Raw genomic sequence first — 23206 nt, 5'->3', positions numbered from 1 at the left:
GAAAATGCTACTTTTTGAAAATGGAGCACTGGCACATGCTCACCATAGTTGTGGCTCTTTTATCCACACTGCAAACTTGTGCCCTGGCAATGGAAACTACAGCGTTTTCAACGTGTTGTGTTTTTGCGTAAACCTGTAGATCTTTTAGATCTTGTAGATCTTGAATGCATTACTTTTCAAAAATTAAAAAAAAATGGCAAAATGACACCATTTCCACTGAAAATGCTCTCATATAAACAGGGCCTAAGATGCCGAATTACAGTTATTTGCAGTCTTTAACAGAGAGATTTGTTTTTTTGTTTTGTTTTGTTTAACACAGAAAGACCCTACTGCATTTAAAAATAAGAACTGAACGTATAAACTCATCAGAAAAGTGCTTACTAAGAGAATGGAATAGGGGCCGTGGCCCTTCTTGCCACAGACTACTATATAACTGGACTTTATTGAAGTCAGAGAAGTTGCCTCCTGCTGGCCTGCTGCTTTGAAAGAAGGTGGGTTTAAGGCACTTAGTCACAGGTTTCACTTAACTAACCTGGGAGTTATGTTCTTTAATCTACAGTCTACGTGAAAGATTATCAAACTGTAAAATATCAAAATGAGCAAATATTTTTAAGGGCGTAGGATTGTGAAATTCAGGGCCAATATCAACATTTAAGATAACAATTTGGCCATTATTTTGTTTCATAAGTTCACTCAATAAATCAATATCTTAAAAATTTTCAAAAAAATATAACACTTTTCACAAATTATATGTTCTCTTTCAATTTATAATTACATTTTGGGAATAAGTGATTTCATCACTGAACTTTGCTTTCAGTATACCTAAGCTTTTTTAGATACAATTGAAACATGACTATACTGTCAAGTTACTGATGTATGTGGATGGAGAATGATGTGTTATAACCTCACTTTTACAACAGAACCCTGTAAAAAAAATGGTATAAGAGAGATCAGAATGTGCACAAATAAGCTGAAGAGTGAAAGGAGGTCAGACACAGTCAGGTTATTGTTTATTCTTGATCATCTTTACAGCACCATTTTTAATGATCTTCCAGCAGTGCAGAGACTAGCTAGCTGTTGCAGATTTTGTGATTTTGTGGATTCAGGAGTGTCTGTAACCTTAAAACCATGCTGTATAACATCACTGACTCTTGGTCTCAGTAACCAGCTGCTTTGCCTTTTTTTCTTTCATCAGACCATGCAGAAATACAGCTGCCGTCCTTCTCCACAGCGTTAACTACATTATAGAATTTTGCTATTTTATGTCCCTTAGCTTCAAGAGCATCAATTAGGTCCTGAGAAGAGAAGAGAAGAGAAGAGAAGAGAAGAGAAGAGACATGGAACAAAAGCAGCATAATTTCTTATTATATCAAATAAATACACTGAATGTTACCTTTTCACTCCTGAGTTCAAACTTTACTTCATTTTCAGGGTCGACATAAACAACTGGTGCATCGATTGCCTCATTAAGGCTCTTTCCAAACCAAAGGTGGTTCAGGATCGCCTTGGAGAGAAATAGAAAAATACATACATGGTCAAGATGTGACCATGATGATTATAGGATGAATTAGGGTGAAGTAACTTGTGACTATGCTTGCTATAGCAACAAAGATAAAAACATTTTATCTTAATGGCACTTTGTGTGATTACTGATTACAAATACCAAGGCCATTCCAGTTGTGATCCAACTCCCCCCAGACCCTCCAATCACCAGTGTCTTTGACTGAGACTTAAGCACAGCTGGGGCTGTAGAGGAGGGAGGACGCTCCCCTGAGAAATACAGCAAAATACAGGAGAAAGCTACAATCAGACTCATCACTGTTAGAAGAACAAGAACAAAATAATTGGGCCTCATCCAGAAACAGCATATACACACAAATCTGTGTGTAATTCATCTGTAGAAACATTTCACTCACAAATCAGTGATTAAACATTATTTTTATACCCACAATTGTACATTTTCCACAAGCAAATTAAATAGTGCCTCTGACTACGCGTGCGGGAAAAATGAAGGTCGGACTGTCTTAGAATATATTAATACTGCATACACTACTGCTATTACAAAATAATCGTAATGATATTATAATTTCTTTTTATTTATAGTTTTCCAAAACAATATCAGCCACAAAATGCTCAGAATTAGATTTTTTTTTAAATTAACACCATTATGCAAAGGATTGTAAAACTCAAAGGTATGTCACATCTACAGTATCTGCTTCTCAGACTAATGTCTCTCCCACACCTCGGCCTCAGCCATCTATTGCAGCTCAGCAGCCTCAACCACTAATTGAACCCTCGGAGAGGTATCTGCCTATTCCTGAAGTCTTCACTGGTAAGTTGGAGAAAAGTGGAGGATTTCTGACTCAATGTTCTTTGGTGTTTAAACAACAAAGCCAAACACAGATGCTCATAAATTGTGTAAATAGCATGGTAAGTGGAGTGTGGCGGATTATTCTGTTGACTTCTCGATTTTGACTGAAGAAGCAGGGTGAAAGGAAAAGGTACTTTTTGCATGGACTACGTATGAGAAGTGAATTGGCTGCCAAAGATCTCCCTGACTCATTGGATTCTCTTATTTCTATGAATATAAGATTGATCACATTTGGGAACACCATCCAGCTGCTAACTGTAACTCCCAGGTTTCACCACGGTGAGCTGTTTCCTGCTCCAGAGGAGTTTCCTCGGAGAGGCTCAACAGAAGAAACTGTAGGTTAGGAGATGAGGGTGAACCCATGCAATGTGGGAGAGCTCGGGGGCATAAAAAAAAAAATGTAATGCCTACGGAAGTTAAAAGACAGGACCCAGCAGTAAAGGTGGGGGTACTAGCAAGCAGAATAAACAATGACAATGTTTCCTTGATCAGACATTTTTAGCTGAGGAATTCACTATTCCCCTGGAACAGTTGCCTGAGCCTCTCCAGGTCTCAGCCCTGAATGGATCTCATCTCTTGAAAATAACCAACAGAGCTCTCTCATTCTCTTTCACACTTTCAGGTAACCACACTGAACAAATCCAGCTTTATGTGTTTTTGAACACATAAAGCTGGACACATAAACTCCCCTAATTCTTGGTCACTTTTGGATCAGTAAACAAAACCCAAATATTGTCTGGAGTCGCAACAGTATAATTGACTGGAGTTTATTCTGTCTCCAACATAAATTCAAGTCTGTAACCTCACCTGTCAAAACTTGCTCACCTGCCAAGCTTTCAGAACTGCCTGATTTATCACGTGTATCATCCAGATTAATAAGGTGGGCAATGAATGGAAGATGGCTTTCAACACTCAAGGTGAAAAAGAGTGAATTCTCTGTTTACTGCAAATGGACAAATCAAAACAGATCCAGTGAAGGTCCAAGCAGTAGTTAACTGGCCAGTTCCACCCACCTGGAAACACCTGCAATGCTTCCTAGGCTTTGCCAATTTCTATCGTCAATTCATCTGCAACTTCAAGCTGACATAGCGCAAGAGGCAGGGTACACCCTGCACAGGTCGCAGCCTCTTGCAGGGCTAACACAGAGAGACAGACAACCATTCACACTCACATTCACACTTATGGGCAATTTAGAGTGACCAATTAACCTAACCCCAGTAACTGCCTGTCTTTGGACTGTGGGAGGGAAACCCACGCAGACACATGCAAACTCCACACAGCAAGAGGCCCGGGCCAAGGTGGAATCGAACCCAGACCTTCTACACGTCATTCTAGCTGTGAGGCAGTAGTATATGTGAGGCACACATATTCATAATAATTAAAAACTGAGTGAGTGGCCTCCTAGACTAGCATCTCCAAAGTGGGTGACATTTTTATTTCCTGAATCTGAGGATTCTGTGTCATAATGTTACGAAAGGCTTATGTGGATATGTGAACTCACATACTTACAGAACATAAATATGTCCTATATTGAAAATAATTACTGGAAAAAAATACTCTTTGTGGCATTATTTTTCAAAGAATCCTCACTGTGCCTCGGCATCTTCACAATGCTCTGCCCTGATTGCTTGTATTTTGCAAATATTAAATATAAAATGCATCCTGCTGGTCCTTTACCAGAAGAGATGCTACCATTTCTTCCACAGAAGTCAGACAGCTGGTTGTTGAGGATGATTCCAGTACTTGGAGAGAAGACCTTGGAGCCAAATCTATAAACAAAAAATATTAATTATAACCAACATAGTCCTTGGAGTAGAGAAATATTCTAAAAATTTGTTTCTGCAAAATATTTTAAAGCTTTTCAATCCTTCAGATTCAAATAAACAGTAAGATTTGGTTCCTAACAGTGGAACAGAACCATCCGGATACTGACATGGCATTGATGGTGCTGGTGACAGACACAGTAGATCCATCTTCAGCCAACACAGACACATGTGTGGTACCGATGCTGTCAACATACGCAGTGCGGTTGTAGTACTCGTCATCATGAGTCTCATCAATTATGTTTTTCCAAATGAGGTTGGCAAAACTATCCTCTGTGAAATTCTTTGCCATCTGTATGAACTACAGAGCATCAAAAAACAGAGAAAATACAGGAATATCCATTAAAAAATGTATTAAAAAATATTAAATACTAAAATACTTAAAGTTACTCATAAATCTTAACTGGGCTCTATGCAGTCCTGTGAAAAACATGCACCCTTACTGGTTCCATAAGAATTTAGAGGGTAAATAGCAGCCAGGTCCTCCTAACCAAATGCAGTTTATTAACTGATCATCAGCAAGTGTGAGCACCTGTATAACAGCAGATGTTTTGGCAGTTTGATGGTCTGGAGCATTCAGGTGTGTGTTACCACAATGTCACAAACTTTCTAGGAGTGGACATCCCAGCCAATTCACTGCACAGTCAGACTGCTCTAATGCTCAAAAAAATGCAAAAAACCCGAGATCTGTTCACACCATAACCAATTACTAATGTAAATACATATACAACATAAATACAAAACACAACAGAAAACCTTCACTCGAAGTTAAACCTACACAAGTCAAACCATGTCATTGAATTTTAAGGGGTAAACACAAGTGCCTTCCCCTACTTTAGGTGACTACAACTCAACTTTACACATACATGATAGTCTTAACAGCACAAAGGAGGACAGTAAATATAACAAGACTCACTGAATTCAGAGAGCCTGCATAGTCTTTCAAATAATGCAAAAATGCCATAGCTGTGCTCTGAAACCCATTCTTTGGCTTGTGCTGTGCACAGTTTCCAGCTGTATTGGACAAAGTGTGCCAGTCAGGGGCACTTGAGAGTGCAATGATAAAATTCAACACAATTGAACTTTAACACAGGACAGCACAGCAGAGTGTGGCATGAATGTGCGCAACCAATGGAATATGCAGGATAAAGACAGGCGGGTGCATGCAGTGCATTACCAACTGCAAAAACTTAGATTGTATTGGCAGAGCGCAGCGGCCAACGCAAAACAAATTTTAGGCCATTCACTCAACCGAGTGGTGAGCACAGCGTATGCTGCTTTCTATATAAAAGGGCCTTAAACTTCTAGTTTCTCTACAGATTCCAATTTTTTAAACATTCTGGTGAACAGGCAAAAGCTATAAAGCAAAATAGATCAATTTATTAGTAGATTTTGATAACAATGCAAATAATATTCCCTTTTTGAAGCCAGGACCTTTACTTTTCAATATTTTACACATCTGTATTTAATGTTTTGCACTGCAGTATTTCTACTTTTATTCTAGTCAAGGATCTAAATACTTCTTCCACCACTGTTTGAGCCATAACTTAATGTAACTACTAAAAAAAATTGTATTCTATGCAACAAAAGCAGGTGAAAAATTTCTTGGTAGTATTTCATGAAACTTACTTTATCTGGGTTGAACTTTGGATCTCGGATATATTTCTTTAATCCATTGGCAAATTTTAAAGCTTCAGTATAACGGTGATAAAATAAAATCTTTTCGTCAGTTGTCTTAGGTTCTGAACTCATATTATATCCTGAAAATATAAACATATGTTATTTCTTTTATATACATAAAAAACATTCTCAGTGTTTCACACTTGTTAAGATTTGTTTCTTGAATGAAACAGTATATTGATTTATTTGAACAGCTCAGTGCAACATAGTTAATTTATCTAGAAAACTTAATTTTGTGATTTCAAAGTGTAGGTGAGCAGCAGCTCTGCAGTCAGTGTCTAACAGGAACCTTTCATGATGTTGAGGATGAGGCTAAGGATGGCTCCTCCTGCAGGGGGTGGGGGGAAGTACATCTGGTACTCTCCCAAAGGAACAGTCCACGCATCAGTCACTGTAACTTTATATGATGCCAAGTCCTGCAGTGTGAGTGTTCCTCCTGAAACACATTGAAACAAATGGTTCTGCTAACGCATCTTATAATCAAGACCTTTAATCAGAGTAGCTCACAGTGTAGCCTGTGAGGGATCATGGCAGAGCTTTGCAGAGCCAATTGATTTATTCATTTGTAATTAGATCATTGTGTCTGGCAGATATAGAAAATGATCAGAAAAGAGAGCAGGATGAAACCTGTCTGATGATACCTGCTTGCTGTATGTCACGGATTAAATTCTCTGCTATGCTTCCTTTGTAAAACACATCTGGCCCCTGCTTTGCAATCATCTCCAAAGTATCAGCCAGTTTCTCAAATTTCACAATATCACCGATTTTAAGCAGGTTCCCGTTCTCATCTGAATATAACTTCCTAAAGGACAAACACAGTGAGGGAAAGCTGAAATATTCATTGTTTGCTCCTCATAATTTTGAACTCACCTTGTGGGTGTATTTCATACCGTAGTGATGTATTAGCAATGCGTGGGATCTGTAGACCTTGGACATAAGGAATAGGGAACCCTTCTCTGGCCAGTCGGATGGTCGGCTCAAAGAGGGTGGCCCACGGCAACTTCCCATAAATCCTGTGTGCCTCTGCATAACCTCGAATTTCCCCGGGTACCCCGATCCATCTGCTGTCTGGTTAGATGAGTAATGGATAGTCAGTACTGGAAAGTAAACTATACATTCACTCATGTATTGAGTACACCGTATTGTCTCAGACTTTAATGCCCAGAGATGACATTTGTTATAATTTGGTGCTATATAGTTAAAAAAAATTTTATTGATTCATAGCCTACTACATTTCAGAAGTAAACAGTGTACTTTTTATATATTGTGTTGGTTACCTCGTTAAATCACCACCTTATCATGGTGGGTTTATGTGTCCCAGTGATCTCAGGGGCTTTGTTGTAGGGTTGTCTTGGTTGACTTGCCTCTGCAACATCATGTGGAAATATGGGGCAATACCACTGGATTAGGAGACTGGGGTGGTGGTCCCCATCTTTCACCTATCACCTATCGGGGATAACACTACTCAGCCTCCCCGGGAATGTCTATGGCAGGGTGCTGGAAATGAGAGTTTGTCCATTCATTGAACCTTTTGTCCTGGTCCTGGGTCATAAGTGTGTGCTTTGTGTACCTGGAGAAGGTATTTGACCACATCCCTTGGGGCATCCTGCGCAGAATATGGAGTGTCTGACCCATTCTTACGTGCCATTCAGTCCCTGTACAACTGCAGCGAGAGCTTGGTCTGTTGGTAATAAGTCGGACTTTTTTCTTGTGGGTGCTGCCTTTTGTCACCGATTTTGTTTATAATGGACAGAATTTCTAAGCAAAGCTAAGTGACAAAAGGTTTCCTCAGAAACCACCTTCTGAGGCCAGAAGGTGGCCTCCGAATCTCATCTCTGCTTTTTCGGGATAAAGTGGTCCTGTTGGCTTCATCAGGTGGTGGCCTCCAGCTCACGCTGGAGTAATTCAAAGCCAAGTGTGAAGCGACAGGCATGCAAATTAGCACCTCTAAAGCCCCATTTACACAAGAGCATTTTCAGTGGAAAAGTGATTCGTTCAGACAGAAACATTTTGGAAACAATCTCTGTTTACACAGAAATGCAAGACGTTGAAAATGCTGCAGTTCCTATTGCAAGGCCACAAGTTGGCAGTCTGGATATAGGAGCCACAACCATAGTGTGTATGTGCTGTTGCTCCTGTTTTCAAAAAGTAGTGTTTTCACCCGTTTACATGGAAACGGAGACTGGAGTATTTCAGAAATGCTCCACTCTGGAGCCCATTTTAAAAAAGTATCGTTTTCACACCTTTCTCATTTAAACAGGAAACACATCAAAACTTAGCAGATTTCATCTGAAGATGTTCTCGTCTAAGCAGGGCCTAAGTTTGAGGCCATGGTCCTTAGCTGTAAAAGTGTGAAGTGCCCACTCCGCTTTGGGGATGAGTTGCACACCCCAAGTGGGGGAGTTTAAGTATCTCAGTGTCTTGGTCACATGTCAGGGGAGATGAGAGCGGGAAATTGACAGATGGATCAGGGCTGCGGCTGCAGTGATGCAGACCCTGTACCAGCCTGTTGTGGTAAAGAGAGAGCTGAGCGTGAAAGCGAAGCTGCTGATTTACCGGTCAATCTATGTCCCTACCATCACCTGTGGTCACAAGCTTTGGGTAGTGATGGAAAAAAACAAGATTCCAGACAGAAACAGTGGAAATTAGCTTCCTCCCGAGGGTTGCTGGCCTCTCCCTCAGAGATAAGATGAGGAACGCAGCCATTCAGGAAGGGCTCAGAGTAAACCCAATACTCCTCCACATCGAAAGGAGCCAGATGAGGTGATTCAGGCATCTGATTAGGATGCCTCCTGTGCACCTCTTGGGTGAGGTTTTCTCACCATGCCCTATTGGGAGGAATGCCTCAGTGTTCCCTGGATGAGCTGGAGGAGGTGGCTAGGGAGTGGAAGATCTGGGTCTCTCTGGTTATGTAACCAGTGGCTTCTTCTTCCGTTCTCTGCGTTGTGTTAATTAATGATGATCAGGCCACCGACATGTTTTGGAGGCGATCTCCGTTTATTCGCTGACGAAACAGTAATAAAACATCACAACTCGGTTGGCGATGATTGCTTTAAGCCCTGCTCCTGCCGAATGCCACAGGAAAAAGGGGCGCACACAGCAACACATTGAACACAACAATCGATTATACAAAACATACCTGACAAAACAGTAATAAAACATCACAACTTGGTTGGCGATGATCACTTTAAGCCCCTACACAAACAAAACACACAAAGACATTATTGTCTAGTATAGCTGGATTTATGATCCCTAAACTTCCTAAACTTTCGCTCACCGCTCCCGCCGAATGCCACAGGAAAAAGGGGGAGGGCGAGCGCGAAACAGAAAACCAAACGTAGGGGTACCAAAAACAGTAACAAAAGAAATGTTCCGCACACCAACCGGAGTTATACAACCACATCAGGTAAGTTAAATAAATGAATAATTTTGTGAAATTCTATATAAATAAACATGAACATAACAGGTAGAGACAACTGTGAACCGTAAACACAATTAACAAAGAATAGGCATTGTTACACTTAGGCTGCTGCCTCTGTGACCCGGCCCCAGATAAGCCAAAGAAAATGGATGGATTGATGGTATGTTCGAAATAATATTTTGCATGTTATGTTTACCAGTTCTGGATGCACAAAGTAACACAAAAAATCTCTGCCTATCAATATTTTTGGAAGGAACTCTGACATAATGAACCATGCTTCAAGATAAGATAAGATAAGATAGTGTTTATTTGTCACATGCACAGTTATACACAGTACAATGCACAGTGAAATGTATTTTGTACCTGCAACCATATATACACACACACATATAAATAAGAAGAATAAAAATAAAAATAAGTAATTCACACTATACACTATACTCTTTTTTTTTTTTTTTTTTTTTTTTTTTTTTTTTTTTTTTTTCTTTAGCCTGTCATGTCTGGTAGATCTTGCAAGCAGAACTGTGATCTGAATGCGTTGTTGTGCCAAACATATTTGCTATTTCAAGATGAGCTCTATAGGTTCTCAATAGGCTCTTCTTGTTGTTGTTTTAACCCTTTATTTTATTTATCTGAGTTATTTTTCCACATACTATGTAACAGCCAGAGCTGACAGGCTGAAGAAGAGGAAAATAAAGAGAAGAAAAAGGGAGAGAGAAAGGGAGCAAAAAGAAAAAAAAAAAAAAAAAGGGGAAAGAGCACAAGTCTATTAATCAGATACTTCATCACTTTAACATATAAAAAAATACTATCAATACTTGCAAAAATAAATTTGTGTGTGAAAAACAAAACTAACAAAGCATGTTACGCACACCAACAATTTTGTTGAGTTGTGATTGAGTGGGCGTTTGTGTCTGTGTCATGTTTGTGTCTGTGTCATGGAACGTACTTACCAATGAGGGCAAAACGCTGCAGCTCCACCCATCAGAAGCCAGAGGCAGGTACGGAAAGCCCCCGGAACCCCAGGCCACCAGCAGCCCACCAAGAGCCAGGAAGACCCCCGGCCACTCAGTCCAAAGACAACCGCACACCTACCCCAGCAGACGGGAGAGGGTGGTCTCAGACGGAGCCCCCCCAGTCGAGGAGCGAGGGCTCCAGGGAACCCAAGGCGATGAGAAGCCAGCCCCCCCCCAGCGGCCAGCCCCCTGCACTGGCCGGCGGCAGGGCTCCCGGGCCCACGGCACCCAAGGACCGCCCGACCCTCCACAGAGCCCCCCCCCACGCCGAAGAAGCCAACGCAGCCCCGCACCGCACCCCCAAGGGGGGCAGGCCAGTACCCACGCCAGAACACCCAGCCCCACCCAGGAACCCCGAGGCACCCCCCTCCCAGGGGGGTAGGGGGGAGGAGGCAACCAGCAAGGAGTGGCCAGGAGGCAAGGCACAAGGCCCAGACCCAGGTCCAGCCATACATACAAACACACCCAGACACCCGTGTACACATTTATACACAGATACTCATACATGCCCATACATACTTACCCACACACAGATATGCCATACATACACATTCACTCACCCACCCATACTCACGGAGACGGTGACAAATACACAAAGACACACATTCATCCATAGCTACCCACCCTCTGAAGGCGGGGCAAGTGGAAACCACCCCAGGGCCAACAGCGACCCCAGGACGCCACCAGCCCGGTCCCCAAGGAACCACCCGACCCCTACCCCGGGCGAGACGCAAGAAATCGGGGTGTAAGATGACCCATCCACCCCTCCTCCTCCCCAACTTGTAGGTCTATGTGTTAATGTTTGTGAGTGAATGAGGTGTATAGGGTGCAGTTAAAATTGAGGGGACTATACTCTATATACTATACACTATACACACTTTTACATGGAATTATAGATTATAAATTATAATATTTACATTGTGCAATAATAGTCCAGTTAGCGCTCAGAGTTGAGCAGACGGATGGCTTGTGGGTAAAAACTCTTCTTCAACCTTTCAGTCTTAGCCCTCAGGCAGCGGTAACGCCGGCCTGATGGGAGCAGGGAGAAGAGAGAGTGTCCGGGGTGGCTGGGCTGTTTTAGGATCTTCATGGCCCTCAGTCTGCACTGCTTGGTGTAAATGTCCTGCAGGTTGGGGAGGTTCAATGTCAGATATGAAGGCAATCAGCTCCTGTCTGAATCTCATCACCCAACTGATGAGGGATTTAGTTAGGTCTGGCCTGTGCAACAGCTCTGAGTTCAGGGAGGTGCACTGATGCTTAGTCAATGTAAAGTCAAACACCACTCATTTGTGCTTTGTTGGGTGGTAGACCCCATAATCCAAGATGTGCCATGTTCTGCTGCTACCTTTGCAAGTCTCTGTCATGGGAATCTCCTCAGCATAGCTTTTTCTAGGGTTTCTGTCATGAACTCAGTGTAATCCTGATGAAATTCCTGGTTTTTCAGCAGTTTAGGCTTTATTGCAACAGCATGTTGTTATAGTACAAAGAGTTTTTTTAAAGGAAATTACTTGCTTTATTCTTTAGCAGACAGTTCTCCAGCGTTACTATCATCTTGCACAAAAGCCTCCATCTCCTCAAGCTTAGTAAGGTAACCCAACTTGCTGACGCTTCTTGTCTTGTGCTTTAATATTTGGCTTCAACATTCTCTTTGTGGAAAATTTTATTTCTAGTTGTCACAAACTCTACACTGCAAGAATTAATCCTCTTAATAACGCAAGCTGTTTGAGTATTCTTTCACTTAGTGGAATTCACACACAGTTTTGAAACAGTACATGTACAAACCCATCTTAAGTTTCTCAGTAGAAGTCTAAATGATTCAGAGAAGCCTTTGGAGAATGTGCTATGGTCAGATTGAACCAAAATTGAATTCTCTGGCATCAATTCAAACCATGTTTAGAGCAAGAAAAAGGCTGAGTATGACTCAAAGAACACCATTCCCGCAGTCAAGCAGGTGCATGATGATGTCACTGCATTGAGAGAACCTCCTTCCCTGAGCCAGAATACTGGATGGGTCTTCCAGCATCGCAATAACTCAAAACATACCAACAAAGGATTTGCAAAAGAAGAAGCACATTAAAAATATGGAGTGCCTAGCCTAGATTCGAGTTGTCAAGTGACAGTCAAGAAATTACCTAAAACATGCTGCCATGGCATGCCATGGAACGGGTCCTGACTTTTGTTTGCACTTATGCGCCGAATGACAGTTCAGAGTACCCACCCTTTTTGGAGTCGCTGGGCAGGGTGCTGGAGGGTGCCCCATCCAGTGACTCTATCCTTCTGCTGGGAGACTTCCACGCTCACGTGGGCAATGACAGTGAGACCTGGAGGGGCACGACTGGAAGGAATGGTCTGCCCGATCTGAACCCGAATAGTGTCTTGTTATTGGACTTCTGTGCAAACCACAGTTTGTCCATAATGAAGACCATGTTCGAACATAAGGATGTCACCATGACACCCTAGGTCACAGGTCGATGATCGATTTTGTAATTGTATCACCAGATCTACGGCCGTATGTTCTGGACACTGAGCTGAAGAGGGGAGCGGAGCTGTCAACTGATCACTGCCAGGTGATGAGTTGCATCATGCGGCAGGGGAGGAAGCTGGACAGACCTGGCGCACCTAAACGTGTTGTGAGGGTGCGCTGGGAATGCCTGGCAGAGGCCCCAGTCCGCGAGATCTTCAACTCCCATCTGATTAGGATGCCTCCTGGGCACCTCTTGGGTGAGGTGCTCCGGGCATGTCCTACCGGGAGGAGGCCCCATGGTAGACCCAGGACACGATGGAGAGATTATACAGTATCTCTCGGCCGGCCTGGGAACGCCTTGAGGTCCCTCCGGATGAGTGGAGGTGGCTGGGGAGAGGGAGGTCTGGGCTTCTCTGCTTGGGCTGCTGCCCCCACGACCCGGCCCTGGATAAGCGGAAGAAAATGGATGGATGGATGGATGCTGCCATGGCTACAAAGGAGTCGATGAAGTACATTGTTTGTTCAGCTGTTTTTCACAGAGACCCGCAAGGGACATGGGAGAAAAAAATTGAAGAAAAAAGACACTTTTGTGCAAAAGTTTTTAATTTAAGCCCATGATGTTGAAAGGACAGGCGAGAGATTACCAGCAAAGGTTGTCTTTAATTTATAATTCAGCGGTTACTGTTGGCCGTAACAATGTTAAATCTGTGAGAGTGTGATCCTGGCTGACTGTCTCGTTCTCACTCCTTCACTTGTAATGAGATGAAGCGGTGTCAATGAATCACCTGAACCAGTTAGGTAATTCATTTTGGGAATGAAGCAGTTGCTGCTTCGGACGTCATATGTCACATGATTTTTTTTCGTCCTGAAGCAAGTTTCAAAGCAGTGGTCCTATCGAGTTGTAAGCCCGAGGTTTGAAGCATGTATCAAAGCTTCAGTTTTACACTCTCATCACTATTCGTGCCTGTCTAACGAAATAGGTTGGTTGAACTACATAACCTCGATTAAACATCTGAGTGCTTAACAAGAGTAGAAAAGCGTCATATAAGAACTAGTCTATTTACCATTTATATGTAACAACACCGGGGATAGCAGTAAGACAATCCCAGCCATCAAGCTGACTCTCGACACCGCGGCTCTGCAGCCACTCTTGATGTGAAATCAAAGCTTGTATTGTGAGTGATGGCATAATTACCTTGAAAAAGTAATCCAATTACTGATTACTCCTTTAAAACCTAGTTACTTTACTGATTAATTAATTTTAGAAGTAACTAAGTTAGATTACAAGTTACTTTATTAGTTACATTCAACAGCTGCCGGTGTTGTGCCAAAAAGTGATTTCGATGTTTCTGTGTGCTTTATGTGTAATGTCTTTGCTTATATTGGTAAATAGAGTGCAGTCAACATGATTTATGAAGGGCTTAAACATAAAATGAAGAAATAACCTGTTTTGCAAGAATCTTTAGGAGTCTGTGTTATTGTACCTACATTACAATCAATCCATTGCTTTTTGGCCACTTAAAATATCTTTATAGAACTGTGATGTTATGTTTGTTGTGATTTCTGCAGCCTTCTGAGCCAGATTTCTGTTTTAAAATACACTTTTAATGTCAATGACAGTTTTTACCTTGATAAAAAATAAATATATAAAAGTGACTTTGCCAAAAACTGAACTCAAAATAACTTGATATCATTCATGAGAGATATGTTTGCTGGGGGGCCTCCCCCATTAGCCGCAGCTCTTCGCACCACCTGTTGGGACTTGCTCTGTAAGTTTGACTGTGCCGTGCTGCGACTCCAAATGTTTCTTCAAATCTGATGTAGTGTTTTTGAAGCTAGATGATGTGGCCGACCTGGGTTACGGTGAGTGACTCCCTTTTTCTCTCTCCTCTTGCTTGCTCTCTACGTGACGTCATACCACACCTGTGGTTGATTGCAAAGTGGCGTCCCTTAGGATAAAGGCATTCGGCTTGCCCACTTCCATACATCGGCTCATTCATGCACAACTACACACACTAACAACGCCTGGATTTCGCATTAGTGTCTATATCAGTTCATTTCACCAGAGACAATCAGGGCAAGCGCAGGAGGCAAGCGTAAGCTAGAAACTCATAAGCCAAAAATGAGATTATAAAATTGGTGGAAGCAAATCCAGAGATGAAGCAGAAGCAATTGCAGTGAAATTTGATATTAGACCCCAAACTGTCAGATATTTGGAAGAATCAGATTTTATCCGACTTACACTTTAGACAGATTTTTTTTTTTTTTTTTTAATCCGACTGTAGCGATTTCTACTGTATTTGTTTTACGATGTATCTTATTTTGAAGGCATGTTTATGCGTTACCATGGTGATCAGAGAGCGCTGTGGGCAGAGACAGTGTTTCCAAGTCCTTATTATAAGCGACTTTGGGCTTGTTTTTTTTTTCTAAAGTCGCTTGCAAATCTCGTGAGTCGCGGGTTGCGGTTTTTTGGGCTTGTTTTTCAACTTGGAGTTGCTTATTTGGGCTTGACTTTCTTCCCGAGTGAAACTCCTTGAATATCTCTCGCCGCCCTATAATAAAGCAAAAGACGAGTGGTAGATAGTTTGTCCCTTCCAAGCCCCCCGTTATTGCTCCTGCCCAAGTTGACCGGGCGCACACCCAAACACTTATAACAGCCCAGAGTGAGGAGGCAGCGCAAGAATGAGCCTCAGTGGGGAAAATATAGAAAAAAAATATAAAGAGTGTCAGAAAGAGAGCGCACTTACAGAATGGATCCGAGCTCAGATGGGAGACAGTGGTGCTAAAAGTGGGTATGCACTATATGCAATGCATAGGGGCGCCGCACAAGAGGGGGGGCGTCAAAACGATGCAACTAAATTATTTCTGTAGTCGTATTTTCTGTATTAAACAGCTGTGCATATGAAATGATCAGTAACAGAGGAACGGTGCTCCTTTACCTCCCCTCCTCCTGTCGCCCCTCCCCCCAAAAAAATGTGTCCGCATACACCTCTGAAAGTAGCTGCGGTCCTAATGGGAGACGTATCAAAGGCATTCCCCAGATTTTGCAAGTGTGAAATATGTGCTCACCATGCTGATTTAGTTCAACATGCTAATACAGAGAAGCACACGCAAAACTGTGCACCCTTCTCTTCTATGAGGCTAAGAACCATGGGTTTTACTGCTCCAAAACACAATGAGATAAAACAAAGAAGTGAGCTATACTACTATAGAGCTACAGTATACTGTTTAAAAGCGGCCTCAGTTTTACACAATGTTGTGGGTTGCCAGTTGGGCTTCTTTTGGGCTTTTTTATAGAGCTGGTTGCTTGTTTCTCTCGCAAGATCAGGCAACACTGGGCAGAGAGCCTGTTATTCGTGCTGTGGCGCGATGTAACCAGGACGCTGCTGATAGAGTTGCGAATACACAGTGGATTCACGTTTATTATTATACTTAGAAAATATCACACTTTTGATTACTGCCGTATCATTTATTTTGACGTATTTATCCGCCACACCTTAAAGGCCGGTCCGTGGAAATATTTTCGGTCAGTGGCGCAAAAAAAGGTTGGGGACCACTGTTTTAAACTTTGTGTCCTCATCTGATAAATTCAACACTCCTCAAGTCTGCAACCAAAAAGCTAGTATATGACAACGGACAGAGCTAGAAAAACTAGAAAGACTGTAAATAGTATTATGGCAGAAAAGCAACCTACCTTCTTTCCGCGCCATGGTCTCGTGGCATGACTTAAGTAGGTCAGGGTTCACCTTTGCAGGCACAGTCTCTCTGGAACTGATGATTGTTATGTTACCTTTGAAAAGATGAGATATTATTACCTGATTCTCCTGCACGGCTGACATGCTCCATAAGAATAAGAGTGAGGGTGTCTTGTTACCAGAGCTGTCCATCACAGTGAACATGCACCCTCCGCCGATGCCCGCACTCTGTGGGTTGATGACAGAGGTGCACAGCAGCGCAGCAATGGCTCCATCTACTGCTGAGCCGCCTTTCTGAAGAATGTCCCTGAGAGAGGTCAGTTATCTCTTTAGATACGACTGTTATCATTACAGTATAACGTGTGCCAGGGCTGCACAGTTAATCTAATTTTAGTCTCAATCACGATTTTAGCATCTCACAATTAAATTAACATCACCAAGCAATACTGGAAAGAAATGAACAGTCTATAGTTTTTATGGTAGTTTAATTTTAATGTAGAGAGACAGAATGTCAACCAAAAATCCAGGAAAAAAGAGACACTACATAAAAGTTATAAATTGATTTGCATGTCATTGAGTGACAGAAGTATTTGATCCACAATCAAAAAATTACTTAGAACTTGGTGGAGAAACCCTTGTTGGCAAGCACAGTGGTAAAACATTTCTTGTAGTTGATCACCAGGTTTGCACACAGCTCAGGAGCTCCCTGCCTATTTATTTATTTTATTTATTTATTTATTAAATCATCTAAAAGGATTGAGGAGATTTTGGGTTAACCGTATTAGAAATACATTGTAATGCTTTTACTATGTATTTATTTAACTTTCTTTGTATTTACTCTGCATCTTCTACAATTAAGAAAAGTCTTACATTTTTCACATTTCTTCCAACAGTAACAAATATTTTACACTTTTAGAATCTATTATATGACACACCTAAATTTCTCTCATTCTGATTTTTCCACTTTTTACAAGGGGGTATTGTCGACCAACAATGAAAAATTGTTGGTTGTCTGCTTTTTGGGGCTCTTTTTATTTTTTCGGACTACTCCCCAGCAGCTGCTTCCACTAGCAAACGGTGAAGGCCGTCGCTTGGTAGAGAAAGCGGGTTGGGTGATACCAAGTTTATGTGGGGAGAGGGGGTTTACATTATCAAATGATTAAACATGCTAGTATTTTACCCCAAATTGATAATGAATAAAGAAAATTAACATGTTGTTCATGTAAGGTGTTTTTTGTCTGTGCCTGAGTCTCCCCCAGACCACTAGCCATGCTTGAGTGATTTTTTTTTGTTTGTTTGTTTTGAAGAGGTCTGTCATGCTATTGAGATAAATTCCTCTTTAAAAATACAGTGTCTCTATGCTTCAGTTAGAAGATACTCCCTCTATTTGGATCCACATAGATCAAAACATTTGCACCTGTTAGCTTTGAGAATAAACTGTTTTGCTGAAGATGAGATTAAAAAGATGGCTGTAGAGTAAAAACTGTGGGCTCAGCAGAAGCTGAAACAGAAAATTTCCAGATTTTTTTTTTATTTCTCCCACTGTAGAGCCGTGTACACACTGGAAGTAATTTGCTTATCACATATCATTTTGAAGCTGCCAGCTGGATGCTTGTGGAGATTTCAGGCTCCATTTATCTAGGTGACCCTAATGTATTTACTAACAGGTCATGTCAGTCAACAGTATTCTTGACTTTCATTGGTTGTCTCTCCAGTCTCTCGCCTTAAAATTTGTCACCGATCCCACCCACTTTGGATTGCCACCAGTTATTTTGCTCATAGTATCTTGAAGTTGCCAAACATTCATATTCTATGGTCTCTGGTCGCCATATCACTGCTTTGAGTTTGTATGTAGCAGTGGCTCTGCAGCTGGCTCTGCGTTTACTGCTGTGAGATCAGTTATGAGCACTTTGTGTGGAAACAGTGCTACCATTAGTATCTTCAGGTCAAGCCTCACAAAAGTTACCAGATGGACTTTTGATTTTCTAAAGCACTTGCCCATCAGAGCCAATCAAAATCAGTGGCAAAGCTGGCAAACAGGAACTGAGTTCATATCTTGGCAACACTTTAACTTATCAAAACCAAACTTGGTATGTAGACTTTGGGCCCTTTCACAAGGAAGCACACAAAGTTTAGTGACACTCGACCTTTAGGGGGCGCTATAATTAGTAAAAATGTGTTTTAACCAATAACTGCTCATGTGTTCTGACCAATAACACATGCTCATATGTTCTGAATTACAATGATATTTGTTTGCCTGCTAACATTGTCAGAGGTCTCAAGCCTGATAAGTGCCAAGTTTTGATGTTAACTGAATTCACTGAGCCGCTAATATGGTGGCTCAAATAAAAAAAAAAAACTTTTCATAGGTCTGCAGAACCATTTGTCTACAACAGTTAATCAGATTTTAATAATTTTTTTATTTATTTATGTGAGATTGCAGTTATGTCTTGTTGGTTTTAATGTCACTGCTAGCTGCAAATTTGCAAATAGCTTCAATTTGATGTCATTATACCTTTGGGGGCACTGTAATTAACCAGTGTGTTTTGCCATACAACTTGCTGGTAGATCTCAATGCCTGTTCTTTGCTGTTCTCACAACTTTTTTGCCTTGCAATTTTCACATTGGCCTTCTCATTGCTCCCTGCAGCTACATTTTCCTTTGAAATTTTACAACTTAACTGATTATCTGCCCCATCAGAATGTGTGTGCAGCACAGTGAGTGGCTCCAATTACCACCAGGAGCTCAAATAGAGGAAAATGAAAACTGTGATACAGTCAACTGCTGATTCTGCTTTGTTGTGGACACAAACAGCTGGAGACAACACACCCAAGTAGTTATTCCTGTTATACTTGTTTGAAGTCCACCACCATTGGCACATGCATAGTTGATGTATAAATGCACTGAAAGCTGTGGCTTTTGATTGTCCATCTGCCCAACTGGTCTATGTGAAGGTCAAACATTTCTTTATTCAACACCTGTAAAGACATTACACAATGGCTGCTGAATTCTGCTTCATAGTGCTGTTATGGGATTATGGGAAGCTCATTTAATGAAATTATCTGGCCTTGTCTAAGGATGAACATGAGTGATGTTCTGTGTCAGTGCACCCAAATACACAGGTGCTACAGGCAATGAACTGCAAACAAGTACAGGAACAACTACTCAGCCCTTGTGTCTCCAGGTGTCCATGTCTGCATCCACACTAGAGTATAAGCTAGACTGTTTTTATTTATTTATTATGATTTTTTCTTTAGGGAGGTGTAACTCAAGCCTGAATTGTACGCTGGCAGCAGTATACATGACAACAACTTAAAGTGGGCTTTATATGTGTGTGTGTGTATATATATTTAACTTGGCTTTCTCCCTCTGTGTCATTAAGATGGACAGATATTATCATATCTAAAGGAAATACAAAAACTAAGAGGCACACAGCTTGTGGAAAACATAGGCAAGAACACAACAAAGAACAGAACTAGACAGATATTATATACACAAGGTAACGAAAGGAAAGTTTTGAGGATGTTTTGCATGGATATTCATATTTTATTTAATATATGGATATACGAGCTGCTATATAATGCCATACATGAACAGGTATTTATATTTCAGATGTTAAAACCACTTTTCCACAAAAAGGTAAGCTGTGAAAAATATAATCATGTCACCCCTATGATTATTTCAAATAATACAAAGACAAGATATCAGATTTTGAAACTGATATCCTGCAGAATGCAGGACTCAGCAGACAAAAACTCAAACTTAATGTTGGTTTATTGAAAATAAACAAGACAATAAAACAATAAGCTACTACTCTATACTATACTACTATATTCATTCATTACACACAGACTGATATATTTTAAATGTTTTTCTTTTAATTTTGATGATCATAACTGACAACTAATGAAATCCCCAAATTCAGTATCTCAGAAAGTTAGAATATTGTGCAATGGTTCAATATTGAAGATACCTGGTGCCACACTCTAATCAGCTAATTAACTCAAAACACCTGCAAAGGCCTTCAGATGGTCTCTCAGTCTAGTTCTGTAGGCTACACAATCATGGGGAAGACTGCTGACTTGACAGTTGTCCAATAGACAACCATTGACACCTTTCACAAGGAGGGCAAGACACAAAAGGTCATTGCTAAAGAGGCTGGCTGTTCACAGAGCTCTGTGTCCAAGCGCATTAATAGAGAGGCGAAGGGAAGTGTTGAAAATTAAGAACGTGGTCATTTTTCCTTGGTTTCTGCGTGTTCGTTCATCGAACACGAATGACACAAAACAACGGAATAAGGAGTCCAATTATTAAATTTAATTACCCCTTTGTCACAGTTTACAGATTAATCTGGGTCAGAACTGCATACAGTACCATGCCCAGTGTCCTACTGAACATGACATGAAATGCTCACCCTCTCTTCTTCAGCTCAGAGTTTCATATAGTCACAGCTTATCAATCTTGGTTACATCATATACAAAACAGAATGTGGAAAACAGAGAACTTCAGGAGCTGGGTGTTCAGATGACCTCGGAGTCTCTGTTTCTATCATTGTGTAGTCTCTATCAGTGGCTGATCATTGCAGAGACAGAGTACTTGCATCTGTTATTGATAATCTGTTAGGGATAGAGACGTACCCAGAACAAACACACTGTTCTTGGCTCACACCAAACATTATGAGCTTCTGTGTCATTAATCAGTTATGTTTATTTTCCAGTATAAGACAAATTTTGTAAAAATTACCACGTTCTTAGTTTTCAACAGAAGGAAAAGACCTGGTTTAAGGACCATGATATCCCTATTCTTAATTGGCCAGCAAACTCGCCTGACTTTAACCCCATATAAAATCTATGGGTTATTGTGAAGAGGAAGATGCAATATGCCAGACCCAACAATTCAAAAGAGCTGAAGGCCGCTATCAGAGCAACCTGGGCTCTCATAACACCTGAGCAGTGCCATAGACTGGTTGACTCCATGCCACGCTGCATTGCTGCAGTAATCCAGGCAAAAGAAGCCCCAACTAAGTACTGAGTGCTGTACAAGGGTTAGGGTTAGGGTTAGGGTTCATGTTCATTCTTTTGAGTTGGCAAACATTTCTAAAAATCCTTTTTTTGTATTGGTCTTAAGTAATATTGTAATTTTCTGAGATACTGAATTTGGGGTTTCTGCAGGGTGTCAGGTGCCTCTTGGGCGCCTGGGGCCTGGGGTCCTGCCGCCAGCTTGCGCGGGGGGCTGGCCTCTGGGGAGGGGCTGGCTTCCCATTGCCTCTGGTTCTCTGGGGTCCTTGCCCCTCGGGCTGGGGGCCTTCATCTGGGACCTCCCTCTCCCGTCTTCTGGGGTGGTCGGCATTGGGGTGTGTGGTCAATAGGTCTTTGGTGCTCCCGATGGGGTACAGACAGCCTGTATGTCCTGGCTCTTGCTCTATCCGTCTTGGGCTTCTGGTGGGCGGAGCTGCAGTTTTCCACCCTCGTTAGTAAGTACATTTCATGACATGGACGCTGGCGCTCACGCTTGCTTATGCAGGCGCAGCATGGCAGGATTGTTGGTTTGTGTAGCCATGCTTTGTTTCTGTCTTATTTTTCTTTTCTTTTTTTTTTTATTTTTCCTTGTAAATTTATTTTTCCAGATATTGTTTGATATGTGTATATAATGTATGCTGTTTGCTGGAGTATCCCCTTTGTCCAATATCCTTTATTTTTTACCTTCTCTCTCTTCTCTCTCTCTCAAAGAAAAAACTTCCTAGTGACTGGGATAGACTCCAGACCCCTGCGACCCTGAACAGGATAAGCAGAAGAGGAATAATGGATGGATGGATAGATGGGTGATTGCTTTGGTTGCTGGCTGGTTGCCATGGTTTCCTGCTGTTTTTCCATGTTTGTCTGCAAATGCTCATTAATTATTAGCTGATTGGTAGTAAAACTTAGGGAAAAAAATTTTTAAAAAGACAAACCAGAAATGGAGGTTTACCTTCAAAGTAAAAGTTGCATCCTTTGAAACACATTCACTGGAGCTGAGTAACACCTTTTACTCTGAAGGTGAACCTTCTCCATTTTCAGTTTGTGTTGTACTTTTTCATACTGTCACTACACCTTGGAGAGTAGCAGGACAGTGTTTAAAGATAAGTCCATCACTTCCCCTCAAACTACAAATGCAGCAACATGCTGGAGACCAAAGCAATCACAAGGAGGTATTTTGCCAACTGGGTGGAGAATAAACATTTTCCCTAGAGAGGCAGGTGGTTGTCAGGGGGTCACTGACCAATGTGTAGACTTGTGTGACTGGGGCTTTAGCAATCATTTTCCCTGCAACTGCCATCAACCTCCAGCAACAACTCACAACTAGTTGGGGAATATTAATTTTTCCTTCATGACCACCGGTTGTCAGACAGTTGCAGACGCCTGTGTGACTGGAGCCTCATGTGATCTGACATTGTCACCATGATTTTTACACACCAAAAATGGTGGAAGTGTTAACATCACGTGGGTAGTGGTCATGTGTCTCCAAAACCTGAATACAGCTGGACATTTTTGGAATCAGAGGAGTCACCTCCTGCTGGCCTGCTGCATCTGACTAGGATGTCTCCTGGGTGAGGTGTCTGGGCATGTTCTACCAGGAGGAGGCCCCAGGGTAGACCAAGGAATCACTGTAAAGATTAAATCTGGAGATTATAGGTCTGGTTTCTCTGTTTAGGCTGCTGCCCCTGCAACCCAGCCTCTGATAAATGGAATGAAAATGG

At 41.6% G+C, this 23206-nt stretch overlaps 1 protein-coding gene across 1 annotated transcript; it reads right to left on the bottom strand.

Annotated features, from left to right (window-relative positions):
• Positions 1-1153: 1153 nt before the first annotated feature.
• Positions 1154-21819, bottom strand: LOC115794214 (glutathione hydrolase 5 proenzyme-like). The gene is made up of 12 exons (XM_030749591.1): positions 21665-21819; positions 16650-16777; positions 16470-16565; positions 6765-6942; positions 6516-6676; positions 6164-6310; positions 5824-5954; positions 4305-4495; positions 4049-4140; positions 1664-1770; positions 1394-1504; positions 1154-1295 (listed from the first exon to the last, which is right to left on the bottom strand). Exons 1-12 carry the CDS (start codon positions 21817-21819, stop codon positions 1158-1160), a joined length of 1635 nt encoding a protein of 544 aa, XP_030605451.1. The 3' UTR covers positions 1154-1157.
• Positions 21820-23206: the final 1387 nt, after the last annotated feature.

Source organism: Archocentrus centrarchus, chromosome 16, assembly GCF_007364275.1.
Source record: "Archocentrus centrarchus isolate MPI-CPG fArcCen1 chromosome 16, fArcCen1, whole genome shotgun sequence".
NCBI classification, from domain to species: domain Eukaryota; kingdom Metazoa; phylum Chordata; class Actinopteri; order Cichliformes; family Cichlidae; genus Archocentrus; species Archocentrus centrarchus.
Note: the sequence above shows the minus strand (reverse complement) of the source record. Positions and strands in the feature narration are given on the sequence as shown.